Source organism: Eurosta solidaginis, chromosome 5 (assembly GCF_040869045.1).
Source record: "Eurosta solidaginis isolate ZX-2024a chromosome 5, ASM4086904v1, whole genome shotgun sequence".
In the NCBI taxonomy this organism is placed as follows: Eukaryota; Metazoa; Arthropoda; class Insecta; order Diptera; family Tephritidae; genus Eurosta; species Eurosta solidaginis.
Genome location: NC_090323.1, coordinates 147132126 through 147159046, shown reverse-complemented (window position 1 = coordinate 147159046; position 26921 = coordinate 147132126). Strand labels below are relative to the sequence as shown.

The 26921-nt window shown below is 33.7% G+C and overlaps 3 protein-coding genes across 8 annotated transcripts in view; 1 reads left to right on the top strand and 2 right to left on the bottom strand.

Annotated features, from left to right (window-relative positions):
• Positions 1 to 7032: 7032 nt before the first annotated feature.
• Blos4 (biogenesis of lysosome-related organelles complex 1 subunit 4) lies at positions 7033 to 8106 on the bottom strand. The gene is made up of 3 exons (XM_067787151.1): positions 7972 to 8106; positions 7837 to 7908; positions 7033 to 7771 (listed from the first exon to the last, which is right to left on the bottom strand). Exons 1-3 carry the CDS (start codon positions 8032 to 8034, stop codon positions 7379 to 7381), a joined length of 528 nt encoding a protein of 175 aa, XP_067643252.1. The 5' UTR covers positions 8035 to 8106; the 3' UTR covers positions 7033 to 7378.
• A 7057-nt stretch (positions 8107 to 15163) lies between these two features.
• LOC137253712 (ATP-dependent RNA helicase DDX42) lies at positions 15164 to 19235 on the top strand. The gene is made up of 2 exons (XM_067791108.1): positions 15164 to 16620; positions 17550 to 19235. The coding sequence occupies exons 1-2, from the start codon at positions 15295 to 15297 to the stop codon at positions 18594 to 18596; spliced, it is 2373 nt and encodes a 790-aa protein (XP_067647209.1). The 5' UTR covers positions 15164 to 15294; the 3' UTR covers positions 18597 to 19235.
• Positions 19236 to 24540: 5305 nt separating this feature from the next.
• The window catches only part of tna (tonalli), a 122635-nt gene continuing 120254 nt past the window's right edge, over positions 24541 to 26921 (bottom strand). For all 6 annotated transcript variants that reach the window (XM_067791107.1, XM_067791102.1, XM_067791104.1 and 3 more), the window contains one exon: positions 24541 to 26116. In XM_067791107.1, the coding sequence (XP_067647208.1) occupies positions 25985 to 26116 (132 nt within the window). In that variant the 3' untranslated portion in view covers positions 24541 to 25984. The remainder of the gene's footprint in view (positions 26117 to 26921) is intronic.

The following is a 26921-nucleotide window of genomic DNA, read 5'->3' as shown; positions in this document are numbered from 1 at the left end:
TTAAAAATTGATTTAGGTCTTAGAAGAGATTTTGAATTTCCTTTCATTCTTGCAGATATTTCTACTCCCGTTATCGGTGCAAATTTTTTAGAAAAATTTGGTATTCTGGTAGATATTAAAAATAAAGAAATTACAGATTTGAAAACAAAATTAAAAGTTTCTGGATCTTCTGGTTTTTGCGATATATTTCCCCTTAAGATTCCTATTTCAGAAAATAAATTTACAAATATTTTAAATGAATTTCCTCTTATTACGTGTGAACCTAATTATACTGAAAAAGTACAACACAAAATAGTTCACCGAATAGAAATAAAAGGAGTATCTCCTTTTTCTAAACCTCATCGCCTAGATCCTACTAAATTAAAAATAGCAAAAACTGAGTTTGAATTATATATGTATATGTAGACCTTCTAACTCTCACATCGCTTCTCCACTCCATCTGGCCCCTAAGAAAGATCCAAATGACTGGAGACCTTGTGAAGATTACAGACGACTTAATTTTATAACAATACCAGATAGGTATCCCTTACCTCATATTCATGACCTTAACATACATTTAAAAAATAAAAAGATATTTTCAAAAATTGACCTCATTCGTGCATATCACCAAATACCAATGGCAGAAGAAGATATTCACAAAACAGCTATAACAACTCCATTCGGAATGTTTGAATTCGTACGAATGCCATTTGGATTACGAAACAGTGCTCAAACATTTCAACGTTTCATAAACGAAGTATTTTCAGGTTTAGATTTTATCTTTGTATATATTGACGACATATTAGTAGCTAGTAACAATGAGGAAGAACATATAGAACATTTAAAAACAGTTTTTAAAAAACTTGAGAAATATAATTTAAATATTAAACCTACAAAATGTATTTTCGGAGTTGAAAAATTGGACTTTCTAAGTTATGAAATTTCTAGTGAAGGAATCAGGCCTTCTTTTGAACGAGTTGAAATAATTTCTAATTTTGAAAAACATCTCTCAATTAATAAATTACAAAAAATTTTAGGTATGGTGAATTATTACCATAGATATATTAAAATGTTAGCAAAAGAACTTAGTCCACTACATGAAATGTTAAATTTTGCTATCAAAAATAAACTTAAAGAATTAAATTGGACAGAAAAACTACTTCAGCTTTTGAAAATGTTAAGAAATTTTTACAAAAAAAACACTACTCACTCACTTTGATAAAAATGGTCAACTATCACTTGCTGTAGATTCATCAAATGTTGCAATTGGAGCAGTTCTACAACAAATAAGTAACAACTCCTTAGAACCACTTTCATATTTTTCAAGAAAATTAACTCAAACTGAAATAAATTACTCTACTTTTGATAGAGAACTTCTAGCAATATACAACTCTATTACCCACTCAGCATTTAGGTGATTCAATTTTGAATTTCCCTACATATCAATACAATTTGATTACTATTTCTGACTAAATAATGAGTTATCATACAATTGAACAAAAGAAATAATCAAATATGAATACTTTTGATGATGAAAAACTAAAAAGCATTTTTCGATCACATTTTGGAATCATATTTGAATCAGATGTGTTTACTTTAGGTGATCAAAAATTTATAATCATTTTTCATTCAGCTTTCTGAATCTTTTCTGACTATAGTTGTTGACTGAATAATGAATTTTATACTTGTTGAAATTTTACTTTTCATTAAAAATTTTATTTTTTTCACATACACATTTTTTCAATCATAAAGCTAAGAAAAAATATATAAAAATTTTATTATTTATGCAAAAGATATTCTTCAAGACAAAAATAATGTAATGCTGCTCGTGAACGAAGATTCCCCAAACAATTTCTCCCCTTCAGCTTCCCAGAAAGTACATAATGATTGGACAATACATAGGTTGTGAGCTATTTGAATCCCAGGTAAGTGAAACTATCTTGACATATGTACCTGGATACGGCTTCAACATCCCGTATTGTATCCGTATTTTAAGATGCAGACGATAATGCTGATGTTGGATGTTGTAGTCGCAGGTGTATATCGGTCAAGTTTGTTCGCGAGTTAGCTGTGGTTCGAATAGCTCACTTTCGCATGCTTTCTTCCCCTTATGAAATAAGATTATTATGTAGTATCATATTTTGAATGAGATATGAAGAATAAATGCATTATAATGGCATTCAAAAATGATTCAAAAATCTCAATCAAAACGATTGAAATATATTCACAAATATGATCAGAAAATGACTGTGAAAAGCAGTCAAATATTACCCTAAAACTATTAATGCTCAATTTTACAATGATATCAAATATGTATAAAAAGCGTTTCGAAATAGGAATCATAAATGATTATTCAGGAATAATCACATTTATGGTACATTTTTCTCCCGAGGATACGTTAATTTTCGAACAGAAAATGCTTTTAAATTTGAACGTTTTTAATCATCTTGGGGTATGATATTTAAATATTTTTTGATCAAAATTTTCAAAAAATGCTGGCTGGGTAAACACTTTAGACATTTTCTTGAAGGAAGAACATTTACTATATACACTGATCATAAACCTTTAACACATGTTTTAAATTCAAAAACAGACAGATCACCTCGTCAAACTCGTCATCTTGAATACATTGCACAATTCACCAATGACATTCAATACATTTCTGGCAAAAATAATACAGTAGCTGATACTCTCTCACGGATTCCAGATATTAATACAATTTTAACAAAAGACATTAATTTTTAAACATTATATGATGAACAACAAAAAGATGAAATTCTTAAAAAATTAATTTCAGATCTTAGTTCCAAAAATAATTTAAAAGAAATTAATATTCCTCTTCTAAATCTCAATATTTGGTGTGACATTACTCAAAAACCTTTTAGACCATATGTTCCTAATTCAATGAGAAAAATTATATTTGATAAAATTCATTTTTATCTCACCCAAGTGTTCGAACAACTAGACGTCTCATACAATCTAAATATTTTTGGCCAGAAATGCGTAAGGACATTAATAATTGGGCAATTAGTTGTATCAATTGTCAAATATGTAAAATTTCTAAATATACGAAAAGTCCTATTCAAAAAATTGATATTCCTTCAGGACGATTTGAACATATACATATGGATCTAGTTGGTCCACTACCTATATCTAAAGAAAGTCGATATATATTGACTATTATCGATAGACATACACGTTGGCCAGAAGCATATCCATTAAAAGATATTTCAACAAAAACAGTATCAACTACATTTGTTCAAAATTATATTCCTAGTTTCGGTATTCCACTCAAAATTACAGTAGATCAAGGTTCACAATTTACATCTAAATTATTCACTGAATTAACTGTTTTATTAGGGGCTCATAAAATTCACACTTCTCCATATCACCCACAGTCAAATGGAATGATTGAAAGATTTCATAGAACTTTAAAAACTGCAATTACAGCTTCAGACGACTCCACACATTGGTCAGAGATTTTACCTTGGATACTTTTATGTTTACGAACTTCTATTAAAGAAGATTTGAAATGCTCTTCCGCTGAACTTGTATATGGACAAACAATTAGACTTCCTGGTGAATTAGTTGTTTCTAATTATAATAATGAAATTGATAACACAAATGAAACTCTTACTAAACTTAGAAAACATTTCTCAATTGTTCGATCAAAAATAACTCATCATATCAAAGAAAATGATTTTATTCCCAAAAATTTAGACAATTGTGAATACGTATTTCTTAAAGTTATTCATAAGTCTAATTTACAACCACCTCACGAGGGACCATTTAAAGTTATTTCCAGACAAAATAAAACATTCAAAATTCAACATGGTAATACTATTAAAACTGTTTCAATAGATTTACTTAAACCTGCACATACAATTATGACTAATACACGAAACAAAAATACACTACACTCCACAAAAAAAATGTCATTTAACATTAATTAATATATAATTTTATTGATCGTTTCACTGGAAGGGGAGTAAATGTAGGGTTATCTACTTAAATTAAATATACTGTATTTTTGTAAATTATTTTTATTTTACTTTACTATTAATGTTCTTTCAAAATGAAAATTTTCAAGTTAGTTATTTTCAGAATTTTTAAAAGATATAAAAATAAACGCTTTTTGTGAAATTGATTTTCAACAAATAAAATAATAATATTTTAAAGAAATAGTTTTTGTATTAACTATACACAGCTCCTCGGATTGCTCATGCTAGCCCATCCAGCACTGTTTTTAAATCCACCGGTGTAAGGCTCATTTTTAAATACACTTCTGACACCACTTTTATACCTATATGAGTGTTAATTTAATTAATGAAATAAGTTAATTGTTACATTTTAAAGTTAATGCGTCAAAGTATATCAATTGAAAGATAAAAAGTAATAAAGAAGAAGATAAAGAATATTCTGGCAACACAGTTGCCAGATGTATATATAAATAATTTATTGTCGTGGCGCTGCCATCTCGTTTCAAACATAACACCTCCGAAAAGATTTTAGGCCGCGATTCTCTTCAAATTTGCGTCGAGTTTTCACTAAGAGCTTTTCATGGCAGAAATACACTCGGAGTGCTTGCCAAACACTTCCGAGGGGCGACCCCGCTTAGAAAAATTTTGTTCTAATTGAAAAACCTTATTTCTAAAATTTTTATGCTTTGCCCGGGGTGTGAACCCAGGGCATTCGGTGTAGTAGGCGTAGCACGCTACCATCACACCACTTTATCGCCAAAGGCGATGGAAATTTTGTCATTGTGCTTAGAAGGATTCGATAGGGGCCTTACGGTGGACCAAAGCTTACCCACACCGGCAGAGAGGTTACAACTACTTAGATGCTCCTCCCATCTCGCCCGCTTGTGTTATTTGGGTGTCGCCGGGATCGAGCTGTCTTATAAGGTCACGTTCTCTCGCTAAATGTGCAGCCTCCGCCGGAAAATGGGGCCGAATTTTAGGAATTCTTCCGGCGGGAATAAAACGAGCCCAGACGGATTCAATGACTTTGCGTAAACCACGTTCCCCTTGGCGAGCATCAGTTGGGATAGGGAGGGCAGCAAAGTGACTGTCTGTAAAGGATTTGTACTCATCCCACTTTCCTTTTTTAAATTTATGAAATTGCGTTTTTCGGTGACGATGAAGTCGGCGGTTCGCTCAAGTGAAATAAGTATAGGCAGGTGGTCAGATGCCAATGAGATAATCCGATTTTTCCATGAGAGTTCCCAGTTAAAGTTGACTAGAGTTTAACCTTGCCACTCTAGTCAGCTTTAACTCGAATCAACTTTAACTGGAGTTTAGACCCGCATTGAAAAATCCAACGTAAGTCTAAGTACCATTTGTAATTCATAAGCGGCAGACGAATTTAAATTCTTCCCAAGATTTAAAGACAACTGAAGTCCATTAAGTTTGTTGACGACTATTAAGGTTAGCACTATCTAAACATTTCAATTCAATAAACGGCCAGAAGACATGGGATAGGGAACATTAGAACTCAGCCGTTTATCCATACGCCATCCATACTTGGTTGGTCGAGTATGCAGATTAATGCACGGCGAAACGCGTTTTCAAAATCCAATACCCGAAACTCGCAGGGGTGAAGGGTATACTTCCTAGGGAGTCGCGCGACACTTTCGGACAACTTCGATCTATATGTATATATTGAAGGGTTTAAGCTCTTACCTATCCAGAATTGAGTCCGAAATAAACATGTTATGTGTGGCCACATTACACCAACTATCTTTTTAACTGCTGTATAGAGCCAACGCCTCTAACACCTATGTCTCTTTGATCCAACCCTATTGAAACCCTATTGGCGGGCACCGTGGTGTGATGGTAGCGTGCTCCGCCTGCCACACCGTATGCCCTGGGTTCGCACCACGGGCAAAGCAACATCAAAATTTTAGAAATAAGGTTTTTCAATTAGAAGAAAATTTTTCTAAGCGGGGTCGCCCCTCGGCAGTGTTTGGCAAGCACTCCGAGTGTATTTCTGCCATGAAAAGCTCTCAGTGAAAACTCATCTGCCTTGCAGAATCCGTTCGGAGCCGGCATAAAAAACATGTAGGTCCCGTCCGGCCAATTTGTAGGGAAAATCAAGAGGAGCACCACGCAAATTGGAAGAGAGGCCTTAGATCTCTTCGGAGGTTATCGCGCCTTACATTTATTTTTTTTTTTATTTATTGAAACTGCAAGTTTCCTTGGAACTTCGTTAAGAGGATATTGATGACAATATGTGAGCTATCGCGCTTATTGGCAGGGCGAAACAGAGCAACCAAAAGGAAGAAAAAGCTTTTGAGAGCTTCTCCTTAGTGGAAAAACCTTCCTTGGTATGGATTCAGTATGATCGGGTGCCGGAATATTCCAGTAACGGTCTGTTACTGTCATTCGATCCATTTCAAGGTTATGTCCCTGCGGCAATATATAGTAAGGTTTTAATGTACAGTAGGATGGGTAATAAATGTGAGGCTTTCGCCGTTACCTCTCTCTCGATCTTTACCATAAACATTATAGCCGTCGCAAGTTCGGAAATCCTATTTAGCATTTAGCTTTTTCTCTTGGAATGTATTGAGATGCATCGGGCACAGGTTTTTTCATTCTGTTGTCAAAAAGAGTATGAGAATGATATGATGATGATGTTATGGATGTGGAAAATCTTGTATCGTATGATAATCCGACACCCTCTGGTACTAGCTCTTTCCGGTACAGGCCCGACTGCGTCGCTAACGATTTTTCGACCCAGAGCTCATGCAGCTCTTTTGATTAAAGTCCTCTTCCAAGATTCGTGTAGTATTTAAGTGGCTTTTGACAACCCACGAGACCTCCACGAAGGTTTTGTCTTACATCCGGCCATGCTGTATTCTGGCTGGAGATATTTCGAATCCTGCGAGAAAGAGGTGCAGTTGGTCATGATGATAGTAGATACCGATGACACTATTAAGTCTTTCCCCAATCTCTATTCGTCGCGGGCTTGTACGGAGACAGTACTTTTGGTACAATTTTGAAGGAAATAGTTTCGGTTTGGTGAACCAGCTGCGTTTGTACTAACTAAAAAACATTTATATTTTAACATGGAACAAAATATATTTTATAACCTGCTTTAGAAGCCAATCGTAGTTTCTTTGTAAAGTTTACTGTAAACGCATAATGACTAAATATTTTGTAATAAATTGCATACAACCTTTTGCTTCAATAACCCATATTTGTATATCTTACACCTATTTTTGATCGATTTTGGATATACCTGCAAGTATAATTTGCTAAAAATTACTCTTATTCATAATTTCCTTTTTCAAATTAAACATTTGATTCTACTTAAAATATGAAACCTCATTCCACAACACTAGCTAAGAAGTCATAACAAGCATTTGATGCGGCCAAAAAAAGGCAACCTATGTCTAATACTAACTTTGGTTTTCTTCCTTCGCTTCTTCACTTAAACTTATTTGACTGCTGTCAGCAAAGTGTAAGCTTGTTTTAAATACTGGTACCGGCTGAAATACACCATCTTTTAAATTAGTTTGTTGCAGTTGGTCCATTGAATGCGCAGGTAGTGTTGACGCCTTGGCCTTGGCAAGTAGTGGTTTAATAAGGAAACCTTTTAAACTATAATCGGGGACGTTGAGTTCCAGTTCGGCGATATTAATGGATTTCTCCACTTCATTTACATTCGTATTCACCATGTCCACGAATCGTTCCAGCTTATCAATGCGTTCACGCAAATCTTGGAAGTGATTAGCAAATGTAAGTATACCACCAATGTGATTCAATAATATGCTGTTATTTTCAGCACGCACCTACATAATATTTTATTGTTTAGAAAGTTTTCTTTTTTATGTATGTAAATACTCAGTTTACTTACATTTGAAAGCAACGTCTCAAATTCGTCCAAACGCGCTAGCATATCCTCTATATTTATACAAATTGGATTAATCTATAAAAGAAAATTTATTTAGTTTTTATTTAAAAGCAAATCGCATGTTTTGTTGTTGTTTACCTCACGATCCAAATTTATGCTTTGCAAAATTTTTGCATAGTCTTCTGCTGCACTTTCTACCATATTTTACTTTTTCCTGTAAACAAAAAGAACTCCTTCCTGCACACCAACCGAATTGACGTTTTTATTATCGAGATGATAAAGTAGTCTATCATGTGTTCAGCAGAACAGTGATGCTGCGATCGCTGTGAATGCAGCTATTGTCATTTTCTAGGTGCAGTGATTTTCTAATTTTAGTTGCCATTATTAGCTGTGTTTTTTTACATCTATAGACGTTTATTGTTTTTTTTTTTTGGGTTTGCGTGCCTAAGCAGCTAACACATGTCACAACGTAAAAACCCGTAGCACAAATGTTTTCCTTGTAATTGTTAAATATATGGCTTGTTGCCATGTGCTTTTTCAAGATTTGGTATTCTTCGCGAATTATATTTTTGTGTCAGTTGTTATGGATAACGCATTTACAAGGGAAGCAGTAAGGAAGGCGGTCGGCATGATGTTGTGGTGCACAGTGGCTCTTCATTGTCGGCTGGGGTTGGTCCTTGCCAACCTTACTGTTCCTGCGCCATAAACAGAAAAAAGGTCATATCATGCCTATCAAAACGAGCAGCTGTCAAATTCAAAACAAACTGACAGAAGCGCAGAGGCCGATTCAAAACGCTTATAAATTCAAAATAAAACAACATCCGGCCGAACCGGATCTCACGGACAGACCGTTGATATTCAAAGATTTAAAAATTCAAAAATTTAAATTCAAAAAAAAGAACTCAAAATAAACTAAACGCAAAAAAAAACTAACCGAACCGGAAACGACCGGTTACTGACTGCTGAAATAAAAAAAGCTGAAAAGTAAAAATAAAAAGGTGAAAAACAAAAAGGGCCGAATATATAGAGGGGCGCCGCGGGTGGTGTTGCGACGCCCGGTGCTTATACCCACCCTCAAAATCCATGGCCACCGACGCACCTAAAATTTTGGTGGCCCCTTACCTGTATGCCCTACGTGCCTTCTAAATAAAATTGAATGCCAGCATTCCCATTTCAATTACAAATTTATTGATGATTCATTATATAACAAAAAAACTGAATTAATAATTATTGTAATATATATATATAGATAGGGACCTACGTTGGCCCTTTAATTTTCGACTGAATCTTGTTTTGGTTTTCTCTCAATTACAAAACATTGAGCCCTATTCCATGTAACATTTATAAGTTCTACGGGGTAATTAACGTTAACTGCCCATTGGTTATGGTACTTAGATATAACGCACCATTCAAATTTCATTTTATGGATTTTTGCTTCAATAATCGGAAATTTTAACATTGATCAAATTGATTGATTACTCATTGCCCGATAGTGCAAACTTCAATACGTATTAGCCGTCACTACAGGGGTTGACAACTTCCGATGAAATGTTTCTTACCGACTAAGTATATTCAAAACGTATACGCCCATGCATGGATGTACCTATGTAGCGAGTAAGGAACACCCCCTTTTTTTTTTTTAAAATTTAAATGAAGTTCGCATTAATTACGGTAACGCATCTAATTACGTACATCATGTTTGCATGTAGACCTAAATATTTATCTTATTTTGCATAAGCATTTATGTACTTATCTACAAAGTGTGTTAACTTTTATATATCCAAATATTCTAAACCAGCTTATAAATTACATATTATTATACATATCAAAATACCACAAACGAATTCAACACCCCTTTTTTCCTTTTTTTTTATATAATGTAGCGGAAAAGTAACAATCCTACCGGAGATATGCAAACATCATAAACCTCTTTTCTTTTTTTTTTTTATCTACTTGAAGACGGGGCTTAGGTCAATAAACCTCAGTCAATCACAGGCCTTGCGGAAAATGTTCGACAGAAAAGCGGAAAGTTATCACCGATCCCCGAAAAGCTTGAGCAAATTCTATTTGCAGCGACGTATCGGATATCACCATTTCCACTTAAAAAGGGCAAATGACAATTAACTACTTATTTCGGTATATAACACCAATCTTTGTATAGCGTAGATCCATTTGTGATACTTTGTATTGTATTTTTAGTGTATTGGTATTTATTTATTTATCTTCTATTGCTTTAATTTTTGGAAGATCCTAACGCTACTAACTCAATCTACATAAATATGTATGTATATTTCATAAATAGTACATTAAATTCAAAACACGGCTGAGCTTGTTTAAATACTAGATGTTTTAAATCAATATAATATTTTTATAGAATTATACGCAAAACAGAATTTTTAATTATGATTTGCAAACAGATAAATTTAATTTAGTTCTTTTATCAAATTCGTTAAACATTTTGATAACGAATACTAAATTATAAAATAAAAGTTCTAAACTAAAGTTACCAAGCGTACCAAAAACAACTTCTTTATTAATAATAAAGTGCTAGCCAACTAGTGCTTTTATTAGCATTATGTATAAAAAAATCTAAGCAAATGCAATCAATTGCTTATATACTCTAACACAATTTTTTTGTTGGTTGCATAACTCTAGCTTCTATTTTGGTTAAGTCAAATCGGGAAAAAAATATATTTGATTATGCCAGATTTCTACTGGTTAAACCACTAACTACCTAGGCACGACTCACCCGGTAGGCTAATACCTACTTAGCCAGAACGAGGCTGTGGTTGTTGTTATTGCTGGTGCAAGGCCGGTTAAATTGTTACGCCCTGTTGTTGTCGTTATTGCTGGTGCAAGGTCAGTTTAATTCGGTGGGCCTATATGAAGCGGCCTTTGCAGTTATTATCGTGGCCGGCGGTTGTTGCGTCCGGTTTATTTCGGTGGGCCTATATGAAGCGGCCTTTCGGTTGTTGTTGGTGGTGGTGGTTGGTTACAGAGGCCTATATGAAGCGGCCTTTCTGTTGTTGTTGGTGGTTGGTTACAGCGGCCTATATGAAGCGGCCTTTCTGTTGTTGTTGGTGGTGGTTGGTTACAGCGGCCTATATGAAGCGGCCTTTCTGTTGTTGTTGGTGGTGGTGGTTGGTTACAACGGCCTATATGTTGTTGTGCGGTCAGTGGTTGTCGTCTTAATATTAAACTTCCCCTTTTACAGAGGGTATTTCTTTACCTCACACTATTCTCATAGGGGCTTTTTGGATAAAAATTAACGCGTTCTTGAAATCCTGCTAACATTCACCAGCACTCACACGGCCGACCAACAAATTACGCCCGCAACCGTAGCCCAAGCACACCACGTATTCACTTCAAAAAAATTTACCGAAAATCTCGTTTGGATTTTTCGCTTTCAGTTACTTTATGCTCTAATTCCAATATGCGCACCTAAGAGCCCATAGTTTATAGGTAATGCTTTTCGCAAAGTTGTAAGGTTCACGGCGTTGCTATCATCTCAATTCCCTGGCAAAACCCAACTGATCCCAACGCTTGCCATCTAAGTTCTCTCCTTCTGCCCAAAATGGCCGACCGCGCCATGGCATTGTGGAAAAACTTTTGTTCCATTATTGCGACTGCGCAGTGGAACGGCGCCGTTAAATCACATGATTTAACTGTGGTTGCCATGGTAGAACCATACAAGGTGGTAGTCGCGGTGACAATCCTGCAGCCATCATTAAAAGTTCGATATATTTCGGTTTTGTGAACCGATGGACTAATGTCAAAATCATACTGCGCTGAAAGTTAATGTGTCAATTCGTATGAACCTACTGGTCAGCTGTCACCTTGTATAGTTACGCCATGGTGGTTGCCGTTATTGGGAATCATGGTTCAATTATGTACAGGTTGGCTCATCTCATCAGCTGATTTTATTTATGTCATTGCATGGTCGAAGGGATTGTCAAAAGAAGATGCCAAACTCAAAATGAAACCAACACATTGGCAACATTTTCTTACACATACAAAAACTGATAAGTTTTATGTTTCCATTCCATACCATTCTCACCAACACCAATACACATATTTTTACAATTTGAGCAATCATATTTTGTTGCTTTACAGATGAGCCAACCATTGTAAATTTTACAAAGTAGCACAACTAACAGCTGATCGGCGAAATTCGCACATTCACACGCACAGTTCTCGACTCAATTTCAAAAAAAAACTTTAGATTATTTAGCTTTAAATTTTAAAGTGAGATAATCCTAACCAATTGATATATATATAGAATATATAAGGCGTTTTTGTTGTTAATAAAAGAATCTTTTTTTTATATTAAATTTTTTATCATTTATTTTTGAACTTTATTTTAACAATTTCAAGCAATTTTAAAGCATTTTCGTGCATATAAATACAACCATGTGCATATACGTATTGACATTACATTTCATACACGTTCGTATTTGCCATTCTCATTGTGTCTAAATTCGTAAACAATGACTGCGGATATTCTGTGTGATTTTTCGAAAAAATGTATAAATTTTGTGAAATTTTATACTTAATCTGTGGTATTGTGGTGGTCAAAAAGCTTTTATGCAAAAATACTTAGCCTCAACGCGACAATGTATTTCGTAATGTCGAAGTACTCATATGTATATGTATTTGATGTGGAAGCTTGCATTTGAGAACACGGGGCCACTTCAGTCCATTCCCTTCCCCCCTATATGGTCCGATGGCCCCTTTTTCTCAATTTTAGATCTTTTTCGGCACGGTTTTGGTACTTTTGTTTCTTTTTCACTGAAACAAAAATTCAAAACATTGCTGGAGCAAATCTATTACCCACATATAATTTTCAATTTACTCCAATGGAATTCTTACCACGAAAATTGCTCTATCAATAAAATGTAGCAGAACAATGACATTTCACTTGGGAGATAATTTAGGCGAGGTATTAAAAATGAATTGTTGAATGTTCGGACAAACACTTTGTCATTAATTTTTGACGAAACAACGCACTTAATAGAAAAAGACTTGTTTTAGTGTTTAGATATTTCGATCGGTATTCAATTATACAGTTGAAACTTTTAAGATGTTTCATTTTTAGTCTGAGTTCAAAACTCACACTTATTGAATCTAGGCTCTGGTATGAAATTTAAACTGTGAGTGAAAATGAAAGCATCTATAAAAATAGCATTAACACAATTGCTTAGTTTCATTTACGATTTATTGAGTTTGCCACAACGCAAATTTTTTAACCGTTCCTCACTAAAACCTAACTGCGCTATACATTTTATTTCACTGCAATCAAGCAAAACTAGGTTCACAAAGTTAGATTGGTGAAAGACATAGTCTTATCCTAAAAATTTGAAAATGTGATACCTAAAGGTACACTTTATTTTTGTTTGTGCAGTTTGAACTAAAGCCAAGTGTCTCATTTATTAAAATTTTATATAGGACACCCCTGAAACATCCTACAATTTTCGCTTTTAACAACAAATACGATACTCTAGTAACTTGCCGAATTGTTTGTATACCAATAAAATAAAACTAAAAAAAAATTGTTTGTATAACAATAAAATAAAACTAAAATTTGGTTATTTTTTTTTTTGAGGTCTGGTCCTTTTTTCGATAAATTTTGGTCCCTAATGACAACATGGTGTGGCAATCGTGTTTGAGAATGCACGTGATAAGGTTCCATTTTTCCCAACTAAATTTTTTTTTTAAATAATGAAATAGTAGTATGCAAGGGACTGCCATAGTAGTAGTCATGTACATGAATATTATGAACAATGTTTAAAGCTAAAAAAAATCTCTTTGAAATATAATCTAAGAGAAGATGGACACGAGGCGTACCTTCATAAACGCGTATTAGGCACAGCATAAGCAATCTTGAGGTGTAGAGAGATCTTAGCTGCATGCCATATTTTGCAGGCGTCTACGAAGCTACGCCTCTTGTGTACCTTGCCTAAGCTCAAATTTTTAGAAGATCTAACATTTTTAATTAATATTGATAAATAACACCTAAAGCAAATACGCTTAAGGTGACTTTTGCGTCGGTTTGGTACTTGCGTTGCGTCTACATCTGACTTTGAACACACGTGCTTTAATTACTTCAATCCATAAGCAACGCAACGCCAACGTCAAAGCAACGCACAAATAATTAAAAACTTACGTTCTTCTTGAAGTTTCTTACATTTTAGGAAAAAAAACCGATTTTCTATCGCCGTTCAACTAAATAAAAAACATAATTTTGTATTCATGTCGATTTCTTGATCGATCAGGAGAGACGGTGGAACATATCCTCCTGGAACGCGACGCAATCTGATGAGGGCACAATAAATCAACGGTCGCAGTGCAATCCCCAATAAATTTTCTATCTATCTTCATGTTATAAAAATAGTTGTATTTCATTTTTCCTCATGTGACAGGGGAACTTTTAACGTCCGTTATTTTAAAGTAACCTTTATTTGACGATTTCTTTCAAATAAGGTGTTTGTTAGCATTCACCGAAGATGGTGAAAAGGGCCCCTGGAATTGTTAGCTTATATAGCCAAAGAAAGTTATGCATAATCAAAATTTTGTCAGCACAAAACGAATAGTTAGAGAAAATTTAAGATATAATGCATATGTATAAAATGCATGAAATTTATGAAATAATTTTTATTATATAAAATTAGTTTGACATATCAGATTTGTCAATATTATTTTAGTCCTGCTACTTTTAACACATTTATAATATTTAAGAAGAACATTTAAGAAGTAAGAAACATGATTAATGCTTACATTAATACGTGTTTCATTTATTTTCATTGAGGAATAAGTTCGTAAAAATAAAAAGCGCGTTTTTATAAAGTGCATGTGAAGCTCCATATATAAAATGAGTAATAGAAGGAACATTGTTTTATATATTACATTTTTAAAATGAAAATCTCCGGCTAAAAAAGTAATAGAATGAATATTGGTTTGTACATTACATTTTTAAAATGAAAATCTCCTGCTAAAAAAGGAGCAAAACCTAACTACATTTTTTCATTTTCGTACTTAACTACATCCGTTTTGTGATTCAGGATTTCGGGCAAATTTTGAAAAAACTCCGACCATCAATTCCTTCATTATATGACATTCGACTGCCTAGTCCACTGCCTTCCACTCTATTCGCAACATAAGCTCTATTTAAGCCGCCAAACTATATAGTAAACAATGGAGCCAACCATATAATTGAACCATGATTGGAACGCAGCAACTGTAATATTTACGTAAATTTGGTTGGTAGTTCATTGAAAGGAACCGATAATAATAATCGAGAAATCTTCGAATTCATCACATTAAAAGACATCGATAGTGTACTAGCTCTAGTTGTCAATTATTGCTTTTTGTTCGATTTGAGTGTAGTGCAACTTTATGTGAAAAGGCTATTTTCAATAAGTTTTCTGGTGCCTAGTGAATAAAAAGGACTTTGATTACTTTACAATGAGTAATTACAAAGGCATTGGTGGAGGAGGCTTTCCCTATAAAGTAAATCCTAATCGTACCACTGGTACTTCAATGAATGCCGTACCTCCACCTTCATCGCTGAGTGTTCGTGGTGGACGTGGTTTACTAGGGGCTCGAAATATTGCTGCAACGCTAGGTGCTACCAAATATGGATACACATCTATGGAATCGATAAGTCAATTTACTGCATCATCAAATCTGATTGGTAAACGTAAAGCACACACCGAAGATGATTATTTTGAGGATGACGAAGATCAAACACCACCCGAGCGAGCATATATTCCGGCACCTGGCTCACCTGGGTATGTAAAAAGTAATAACACAGAGAGCGATTCTGATGAAGATCCCTTGGATCAGTTCATGGCAGGAATTGAACAGCAAGTACAGAAAGAAAAAGTACGTAAAGAACGTGCTGTATATTCACCTGCCAAAGAAGTGAGTACCAGTTTCAGTGCAACTGCCAAAAATGCGAAAGGTGTGCGTGGCGACATAGACGATGAAGATGATGAAGAAAGTTATTACCGTTATATGGAAGAAAATCCTAATGCTGGCTTACGTGACGATGGCTCCGATATTGAAATTGAATATGATGAGGACGGTAATCCTATAGCACCCCCCAAAAAGAAAGATATTGATCCCCTACCACCAATATATCATTCGCAAATTGACTATGAACCATTTGAAAAAAATTTCTATACACCACATGAAGAGATAGCCAACCTGTCGGATGAACAGGTCCGCGAATTGCGCAAAACTTTGGGTGTTAAAGTTACTGGGCCAGAACCACCAAAACCAGTTGCATCATTTGCGCATTTCGGCTTCGATGAAAGTCTAATGAAGGCTGTACGTCGTGCCGAATACACGCAACCGACGCCCATACAAGCACAAGCAGTGCCAACAGCATTGTCTGGACGTGATATTATCGGCATCGCAAAGACTGGTTCAGGTAAAACAGCAGCATTTATATGGCCAATGCTTGTACATGTAATGGATCAACGTGAGCTGCGAGAAGGTGATGGTCCAATAGGATTGATTTTAGCACCGACACGTGAGCTATCACTACAAATATATAATGAAGCCAAAAAATTTGGCAGAGTATATGATATAAATGTTGTATGCTGTTATGGTGGTGGTTCGAAATGGGAACAGAGTAAAGCGCTTGAGAAGGGTGCAGAGATTGTGGTAGCAACGCCAGGTCGTATGATTGATATGGTTAAGATGAAGGCTACAAACTTGCGAAGAGTCACGTTTTTAGTTTTGGATGAAGCAGATCGTATGTTTCATATGGGTTTCGAGCCACAGGTATGTGAATACTTACTGCTCTTCGTCCTTCAGTGTATTTATAAGTCCCGTTATCCATATATATGATCATTTACCGCAGTGTCTCTTTCGCCTGCGTCTCCTAGACTTACTGGCTTGAATGTAGGTCGCTAGAAGAATTTGATCTCGTGATGTATGATTTTCTTCAGTGCTTTCAGAGCAAAATATGTTACAGCGACTGGCCTGGAGGTCTCCGCAGTGGAGTAGTTCTTTTTTTAGTATATTCGAGGCACCACTTTTGCTCTTCCCCACACCATCGAGATATAGGCCAGTGGAAGACTATCATCCATGACCTTTGGTTGGTGTGGAATCAATCCTCTTCCTGCTGCAGTAATGCTTGATAGATGCTGGCAGTCATAGAGATTTATATCGCTCGAACGATCATATGGTCCTATACGCGCTCTCGGTGAATATGTCGTTGGCGGGACCCCAGTGTGTGGTGTGGGTCGTATGCTAATTTTTTCTCCAGGAAAGCTTCAGAACGGATTTCTTGTTGTTGTTGCTCCGACAAGGACACTCCTCGGATTTCGTCATCGCCGAGAGTTTCCGTGACGATCAAGTAGTTTGATTACATTGGCTCTTTAATACGCGGTGAACCGGTTAATCCATATATTTTTCCTCAACTAAATTCCTTAACAATTTCCAGTTTATGTAAAATAAAATGGTTTGATATGGACGGTTCCAAAGCGAACTCCTTTTTCGGTTTCGAGAACAGGTCTTCAGCGAGATTTTTACCCAGGGTGATGTATTTGAATATCTAAACAAGCACAATACCTGAATATTCAAAGATCGAGTCATTCAGGTAGATTGATTAGCATGACATAGGCGGGACATCCCTAAATTGTACACATATACATATTTATCCAATTTTGAATATTTTACACTTGATTGAAAAGAAATTCTACTTACAGGTTCGCTCTATATGCAATCACGTGCGTCCAGACCGTCAAACATTACTCTTCTCGGCCACTTTTAAAAAGCGTATCGAGCGCTTGGCACGTGATGTCCTCACCGATCCTGTGAGGATGGTACAAGGAGAATTGAATGAAGCCAATCAGGATATTACACAATATGTGTATGTCTTTCCTAATCCTTTACAAAAATGGAATTGGCTTCTCTGCCACTTGGTAAAATTCCTCTCAGAAGGCAGTGTCCTAGTGTTTGTCACGAAAAAAGCTGATGCCGAAACTGTAGCCAATAACCTCATGGTAAAAGAATACAATTGTTTACTTTTGCATGGCGACTTGGATCAAGGAGATCGTAATAAAGTCATAACACAATTCAAGAAACGAGAATGCGATATATTAGTAGCTACTGATGTGGCTGCACGTGGTCTTGACATAACACATATACGCAATGTTATTAATTATGATATTGCACGCGATATTGATACGCATACACATCGTATTGGTCGAACGGGACGAGCTGGTGAAAAGGGTACAGCCTATACATTAGTTACAGATAAAGATAAAGAATTTGCTGGACATTTGGTGCGCAACTTGGAAGGCGCTGATCAGGAAGTCCCAGAAGATCTAATGGAACTAGCAATAAAAAGTTCATGGTTTCGAAACTCACGTTTCAAACAGGGGAAGGGCAAGAAAGCTTGCAACGTCGGTGGTACCGGGTTGGGTTATCGTGAACGTGGTAGTGGCGGCGGCAGCAGTAATAGTACAAAAGCAAATTCAGAAAATGATTCCTCATCATATGCCTCTGTAAGCAAGTCAATATCAGCTGCAGGACCAGCAACCAATCGCTATGCAGCTATGCGTGAAGCATACAAAGCACAATATATGTCACAATTTCGTGCATCCAGCGATCGGACTTGGGAACAAACTGTACCGGAAACGGGCGTTTTTGCAGCACCAGCACCATTACTTCCAATATGTGCACCACCGGCACGAAAAAGTGGTGGTGAAGATAGTGAAAAACCAAAAAAGAAAAAGAGTCGTTGGAATTAGAAAAAAATTTAACGATGGAACGAAACAAATGTAGCGCACACAGAAACCAAGAGCGTCTAGATTCATCAACATATGAGGAATTTTTAGCATTTTAATAAAAAAAAAAAATTATCAATGAAAATTGAAGTCATTCTACATTAAGCGACAGAGCGCATTATCCATTTTCATGTGTTGACTATTTAATTCATCATTACCTGCTAAATAGAAGTATAAGCAGTACGGGGAGATTTTATGATACGCTCTAATATGCAGTCATTTATAGTATAACAAAAAAAATAATAGCTGTTTTCATAAAATAATTCATGAAATATACTTGGGCAATTCACAAGAGTGTCGTATTCATGTAAAATTTTAAGAATTGAATTGTTTTCAATATAAAATTTGCTTAAAGCATATCATATACGGCGAATAGGGGACGTTGTGAATTGCCTAACTATATTTGATATGCTTTATACAATCTAGTACGTATAATATTGGGAATTTGTATGAAATAGTAATTTTCTAAAAGATTTCTTTAAAATGTTTTGTTGCCCACTTCTACAAACCACAGTATGTATGCCTCAAAATATGTAAACTTATTCAACAAACTTATTTTGCTGATAAAAAATAAATGACAATTATGTAAATTGAAAAACGTAATTTTGTCACTTTTTACTAAAGGGGGGATGGGATTTGCAACGGTAATAATTAAAAACCATGAAAAATTAATTTTTTATTTTTTATATTTTTCCATAATCATTTTACCGACTGACAGCTTTTTTTTACTACATTTTACACTGAACCTGGCACACGCTAAAACTAAAAATGTATTTATGTAATTTAACTTGTTGTTAGTATGTACACAAAAATTTAGTTTTTTAAATCCTAAAATCTATTTACTTATGATACCTCTAGATAGTAATTTAACGATTAAATTTGTAAATCGGCATTTAGCTCGAAATCTATGTGCATTTTTATTTAGAATAAAAATCACAATTTTCGCATTTTGTTGGTTTCTGTTTTTAATTTAATTTTTTCATGCTTCTAGGTTTTATTTTGCTACAAACATTTATATATTAGAATATGTATGATAAATTTTTTAACGTCGTAATTAATCATAATATAAAAAAATAAAATCACCAAATCAGTTTTAAATTTATATTTTTTTACTGAAACCACTACTGTTTTTTTATTATTTAATTTAATTATTGAAATTTTAGATTTTTATTTGATTGTAAAAAATTATTTGACAAGTGTCGAGAAGAAAGGTAAGATTTATTTAACTACGGTGTTTACTTCCACATATCTATGCATTTAATCATTCCCCTTTTTTTATTAAGTTTCTTAAGTAATATTTACAAAATATATTTTGGCCTTGTTTTTTTTTATTTTAATGTAAAATTATTTTTATTTCCAGCATGGGAGCCGGCAAACCAGTTCTATAGAATTCAGAAGTGGAGTATCTAATATAAATATGTGACATTTCTGCTATTTCGTTAACGCCAAACACTAACTAAAAGTTTACAGAAGTGGTGTTGCAGTGAAACTGCAATACCGTATTAGCTTTAAAACAAAAGATAACTAAGATTGCAATTTTTGTTAATTAGATTAAAAGAAAGAAGTTTAAGTAGATATTCTATAATTTATGACTTGCTCATAAAAATGTGTTGCTTAAAATACAGTGATCTGGTCATGCTTTTTCTGTGAAATAATTTTTAAGGGAATTTTGATATCAAGTAGTCGAGGTGGATTAAGACAACAGGAGGAACCGCAGCTCACAAACATAAACAGAAGTAGTAATATCAAATTTTATCCAAATTCGAAAGACTATTTTGGCGTATCACTATATTTTATTTAAACTTGAGATTTTACAAATATTTTATTAACTGTATACAATTTGCCACATGTGATCTTGAGAATATATTGGTGGACTCCAAATTAAAACGAGTGGATGCTTCTACCTGAGACGGCATATTAACGCATATTAGAATCGGGCCAGGGAGAACCAGCATAAAATAGAACAAGATCTCTTCAAATTTGTGATGTGCTGCCTTTTAGTTTTCTCCTACAAAATTCCAGACCTACATGTTTTATACCGAGCCAAAACAGGATCTCCTACGGCACATGAATTTTGCTGGGATGCTTTTAATGGCAGAAATACACTCGAAGGGCTTGCCGAAACACATCCAAGGGGCGACTACGTTCAGTATTTTTATGTTGACGTAACAATTAACTTAAGTCGGGAACTCTTGGTTAGTTAGACCATCACACTACCTCTACGCCACGGCGGTCGGCGCGAATAATTCCAACGAACTCTAGATATGCAGAGAAGTGACGAAATAACAAATACAAAGTTGCAGTCACCATATCTCTACACAAGCACTAAATTAAATTTTTTTTATTAGAATTGAAATTTGTTTCCACTATCACTAAAAACACGGAAGACAACTGCTTAAATTTTCATCCTCCGACGTTCGTTCTATTATAACATAAAATTTGTCTGGATCGACTAGATTTTTTTAACTCTTCCCCTTAATTTTATGCATTACGACGCTCTTTATTTCAAAGGCGAGCATACATGGCGAGATATTCGACGGTTTTCTGTTCCGGCACTTTGTACATACATATGTATGTATATACAAAAAATAAACCAATAAAAAGAAAAATCGCATGTTTGTTGTTTTTTTTTAATACTTTTTTATTTTTGTGTACTTTGTATCAATTTCAAATTATTTCTTTATATATGCCATCATTTTTTCACGCAAAATCATCTATTTTATTTATATACAATAATATTTAGATTTTTGTTTCGCCAAATACATACAATAAACACATGCTTAGGTATGTAAATTGAATTAAATACTTTAAGCATTTTATATTAATAAGAGTTTTATTATATATTTTTTGCTTTGATACACTTAATTTACTATTTAAGATTAATACATAAATCATTATATGTATTTGATTTATAATTCTTATTTTTTTAGTTTTTTCTTCTGCTGATTAATATCTTAAAAATGTTTAATTCAATATTGTTTGCATACTTTTTGTTGTTGTAGGGATTTTATGATTTTCAAAATTTTTATAATTTTTTTTTGTGTTTTTATAATTTTTTTTTTTTAATTTATAGTTAAATTCTTAAATTCTTAAAGTGTATATGTATTTTGTTTTACATATATATGTATGTATGTATTTATGTAATATATATGTGTATTATGCTTAAGTTTTGTTTATCTTAAAGGTTTTATTACAATTTAAATCCTGTAAGTAAATATACAAATTTAAGTATATATGTACATGTCAACGTATGTTTATGTAAAAATGTATGTATGTATAGGTAAGCAAATATTTATACACATACATATATACATATAATTTTTTATAAGCACATTTATGTTTTAGTTGCATATTTTTAATTCTAAAATTAATTAAAAAATAGTTATTAAAATTACGCAACAATTAAAGTTTTGTTCACATTTCACTACTGTTGACACAGACACTCTCTCTTTCTCTTTCACACCACACGCATATCTGCACTTAGCATGTTAGCTAAATTGAATTTATGAATTTCTTAAGTTTTCATAAGGATTATACTTACAGCTTACATACTTTTAGGCGCATATATATATATATATATACTTATTTAATCAGGGTGGAGCGAAATGGAATAAACAAGTTTTCCTTTTTTTAATACTTCGTGTTTTACAAAGTTTTTAAATATCCAAAATCTCAGAAAATTCGAAAACCGGCGATACATCAATAATTTTCCATTCGAAAAATAGATGTTAAAAATTATTTGTAAAATATTTGGAATTTCCCGGTACCAAGGAAACATTTTTCCTAACTGAAGATCCCTATCACAAATTCATTTCACCTTAATTTTTTTCTTTTTAATTTCAAGCATGCAGTTTTATAGATAAACAATTTATAGACTAATATTAGCTTGAGAAAGTTGCTCGGAATGGTACTTAGAGAACTTCTCGCCTTCGGGATTTTTTGAGGAAAAAATAGACTTACCCTAACATACATTCGAACGCCACCTCACCGACTTGAAACTTTGCAGATCGATCTATGAGCGGTTTTCAACTTCAGCAAATCAATCCCAAGCCGAAGTAAAGTTAAACCGATATAATAAGATAAGAAAGCGATGTGTTCATGTGGGCACAATCCGCAACAGCAAAATAATTTTTGGGACGCTTCAGCAGCCGGGTTCTTGGATGCCGCTTAAGCTTAATCTCCATCGCCTAAGATCTCTTAAAGTATTTTGAAGCTTTTTGATTTTCCGGTGAAATAAATGACACAGATAACGTAATCAGCTGTTTGTGACACTGCGCTCTCTTAAAATTGTGATTTTGAAATGCTATAGAAACGTTATCTGCGAAATTCAGTGATAATTTGTTAAACCTGGCAATTTATGATACTGCCAACAAACCTAGTTTTGACAGATTTTCCTGCTGAACAACCGTCCTTAGTTTCAGAATGGTATTTAAGCGAGATCTCTTTTAGCATCTAAGCCATGACAATTACTGAAATCCGGCTGAAGTAGACTTTCTGACTCGTATTCCTTATAATGATCAACTTATCAAAAAGTGTTATAAATGAGGTTTTATAAGGTCCAGAGTCTTTGTTTAATAAAAATAGTTTGTTTTTATCCAGAACTGAAGGAAGAAGTGACAGGTTCTCGTTTCGATGACGTGTTTATTGAACCACTAGTAATAACAAACCTATGCAGGAGCTTAATTTTATAATTTTTTATACGAAGCCTTACAATTTTTATTATTAATCCAACACGCTCCATGTATAGCAGTAATCCGTCTTCAATACTAAACACTTTTGTATACACAATTCTCAAATGTTTATACCTAAGGTACGCAAACCTTAAGCTTGGTTTTGTGTTTCCAAGTACCAATGATTTGCCACACGTGGAATTTACAAATCTTTCTAGCTCTCGCAAAAATATTTTTTAAAAAACCTCAATATTTTTAAAGAATTTTTATTATATTTCTATAACTACAAATTTCATTCTTAACAGAAAAATATCATTTTCTTGCTATTTCGCTCCATTCCAATATAAAAGATACACCTGCGAGTAAGAAAAAAGCATCAAAATTAATGTGCAAATCTTCTCTCTTATTTTGTCTTTGCGTTAATTGAAAAAAAAAGAAATAAAAAATTTTTGACGAATCGTATAACGAAAACTGTGCGTGTATACCGATTTCGAAAACTTTTCGAAAAAAAATTAATGATTCGAGAAGATTTTAAAAATTTTATGTTTTTATTTAGAACTTCCGGAAACTTGGTGTTTGCAGTTTAATAACCTGATTCAATTTAGACTCACAAGGTTCAAGTTTGAACAGCCTAAAAATTCAAATTGTTTTATGACAAATTTTTTCTGCACGGTGTTTCAGATTTTTATTATACAAAGGCCGGATTTTTCAGTGCGAGTTTAAACTCCAGTTAAAGTTGACTAGAGTTTAAATCTGCCACTTTGGCCGCTTAAGCTGAGATGAGTAGCGATATTTTATGTTATCGAACAAAGTGGCAAGGTTAAACTCTAGTCAACTTTAACTAGAGTTTAAACTCGCACTGAAAAACTAGGCAAGAGTGTGAAAAGTTTGTGCAATTCACAAAAATGTTTTATTTATGTTTTAAGATTTGAGTTGTTTTCACGGCATACCACATACGGCGAAAGGAGACCTTATTTTTAAATTTTTCGCTATTTTCGAAATTTTTATGCAGACTTAAAAATTTATAGATTTTTCGAAAACGGGTTTGAATTTTGCTCATATGTGTATTTTTTTTTCAATTAGCGAAAACGAAAAGGCAAAAAACTGATAAAATTTACCTATAATTTTTGCTGCCATTTTTTTTTAATCGCATGTGCTCATTGATTAAGAATTAATGATAACTTATGTCGCTAATTTAGTTTTTTCCCGCGTAATATATACACACACAAGCTGATCAGTTAGTTTTAATATTTCTTTTTATTTTTTATTAACTTTAATACTTTGTACAGTTGTAATATTAGGATAAAGAATGGGTGTTTTGTCGATTTTTCTAAATTAATAAAAAAATATAAATTTCATGCTTACTGCTGTGTTTTTCAAATTGTTTTCTTAAAAATAAAACAACTATAAATTTTTTCAAATTTTTCATAGAAAATTTTAATTAAAAAGATTTAAACAGTTATATATCTCATAACTATAAAATTTTGCACAAGTGTTATAAAAATTAAAAAAAGAAACAAATTTTAAAATGTTTTTTTTTGTAAGAAAAAAAATAGTTTTTTTTATTTCTGATTATTACATATTTTTTTGATATTTATTTGCTGACCTTTTAACCTTTCGTTAATGCTTAATTTATGTAATTAGTTAATCTATTGTTTATAAAGCATTGAATTTTGTACATTTAAAACATGTGCATTATGAAAAAAAATGTTTCGTGTTTCATTTACAATTTAAAATCACATTTGATATTGTTGGTTTTTTATTTTAAATTTTTTTTTTAATTTTCATCACTAATTTATGGGAATACTTTATATATTAATTAGCTTTATTTTACTATTTATATGTTTTTTTAACAATAAATAATTAATTATATATATATTTTTTTTAAACAGCAAAGCGACATCTGTGTGCAGCATAAGCTATAAAAGTAAGTTTTAAGCTACATTTCACTAAAAGCTCTTCTCCAGAAGCTCACAGCTTACGCTAACAAAGATTAGCTGCGGAAAACTGCGCACAGATTTTTGCCATTTATATTCACATATTTTAATTTTTAATTTTTTTTCCCCTTGCTTAAATCGATTAAAATATTAATAATACTATATACAGATAGCAAAGTAGATTTTTTCTCATCCCACTCTCATAAATTTGTTTTTGCAAATACTTTTTGCAGTTCTCTGCAATTTTACTTATTTTTTGTTGTAAATCCGTAAACTGCGCTTCTACAATTTGATTTTTCAATTCAATTTTAACTACTTTTTTACTTAGATTTTCTCATGTTTATCTAATAAAAAAATTTCATTATCTCTGCACAACTGTACCAAGCTGATTTTTCTTCGAAAGCAGTCGTAAGTATTTATGTGAATTTTGAATTTGTTCGTTTTATTTTAAAATTTTTATTTTGACATCTTAAAACATCAACATTTTTCTATTCACTACTTTTTTGTTGTTTTATTCCCAAAAATTTCCTATCTTACATAGTACTAATTTTGACATGCTTGTTTAGATGATCTGCGAGAGTAGAAAGTAATTGTGTATGAGTTAACCCGATTTCACATTTTGTCGTATTTCCCGTAACTCTTTTTCTTGCTTCATTCTTGCCTCTGTTTGTGGGGGTGGTTTTACCGTTCTCTTGTCTTTACACACATTTTGATTTTCTTACAACAATTTATCCAAAAAATTCTCTCAATCGAATAATGTTGATAGTATATCATCATTATTGTTGTTATTGCTTGAACCGCTTGAGGGAGGTGTATTTAGGTCTGGTTGCGGGTCCAAGTAGGAGAGAATTTCCATTGGATCGACATCGGGGAGGAGCTGGAATTAAAAAAGAAAGAAAATTTTGAGATATTTGCTGGATGCCTTTCTTGATTTCGAGGGAGCCTTGAATAATGTTGCCATTGGTACTAGGAGTTTGGCCGACTAATTCTACCAGAGTCGGATAAACTCGTAGTCAACTGGTTGCTGAGTGGCAGAGCTGTCGCGAAAAAGTGGGGGGATCGACGGCTGAGAAAGTTGAGAACGGGTACGCCACAGGGGGTACAAAGTAGTGCTTTATGCTGATGAGCTGGCAATACTTATAAGGGTTCGTAAGCGCAGAGGTATACAATATTGGATGAGAGTTCGGTCAACCCGCCTGGTCGAGGGCTGTCAGGGCTTGACCTCAGTCATAGTGCTATTAAACTACTTTTTTGATTAAAGTTTTGGAAACTGTCACGTATCACTCTGGTCTCTCGTCCCGAGCATTCTCTTGCCGCTGGCCACTTTCATTCTTCTTCTGGACAGTTAGCCCTTGTGGACTGTAAGAAACAGTAAGCCAGTACTAAATCTAGGAAAGTAGCTGGACACCTCTGCCCAAAGGAGGTTAATCTGAGCTCGTTGGTTTCACTTTAAGATGGAATCATTAAGTCACTTCAAGCTTAGTCGGTTATTTTTTGCATCTGCCCTGGTCACCTCAGTCTTGAATTCTTTTGATATTTGAAGGTCGAAGTCAGTCATATACGCAATTATGTAGTTGTCATGTAGTGATGCTTAGAGTAATTGAAGCTGGTATCACAATACGCCTCTTTGTCACTTCAAGTGAGTTCCTTCTGTCATGGGCTTGTTCCCACTCAATTTAACC

Coding starts and splice junctions, on each gene's coding strand:
- Blos4 (XM_067787151.1), bottom strand. CDS start 8,034: ATGGTAGAAAGTGCAGCAGAAGACTATGCAAAAATTTTGCAAAGCATA. Junction 7,909..7,971: donor GCATAAATTTGGATCGTGAG/GTAAACAACAAC, acceptor TTTCTTTTATAG/ATTAATCCAATTTGTATAAA. Junction 7,772..7,836: donor TTGAGACGTTGCTTTCAAAT/GTAAGTAAACTG, acceptor AATATTATGTAG/GTGCGTGCTGAAAATAACAG.
- LOC137253712 (XM_067791108.1), top strand. CDS start 15,295: ATGAGTAATTACAAAGGCATTGGTGGAGGAGGCTTTCCCTATAAAGTA. Junction 16,621..17,549: donor ATATGGGTTTCGAGCCACAG/GTATGTGAATAC, acceptor TTCTACTTACAG/GTTCGCTCTATATGCAATCA.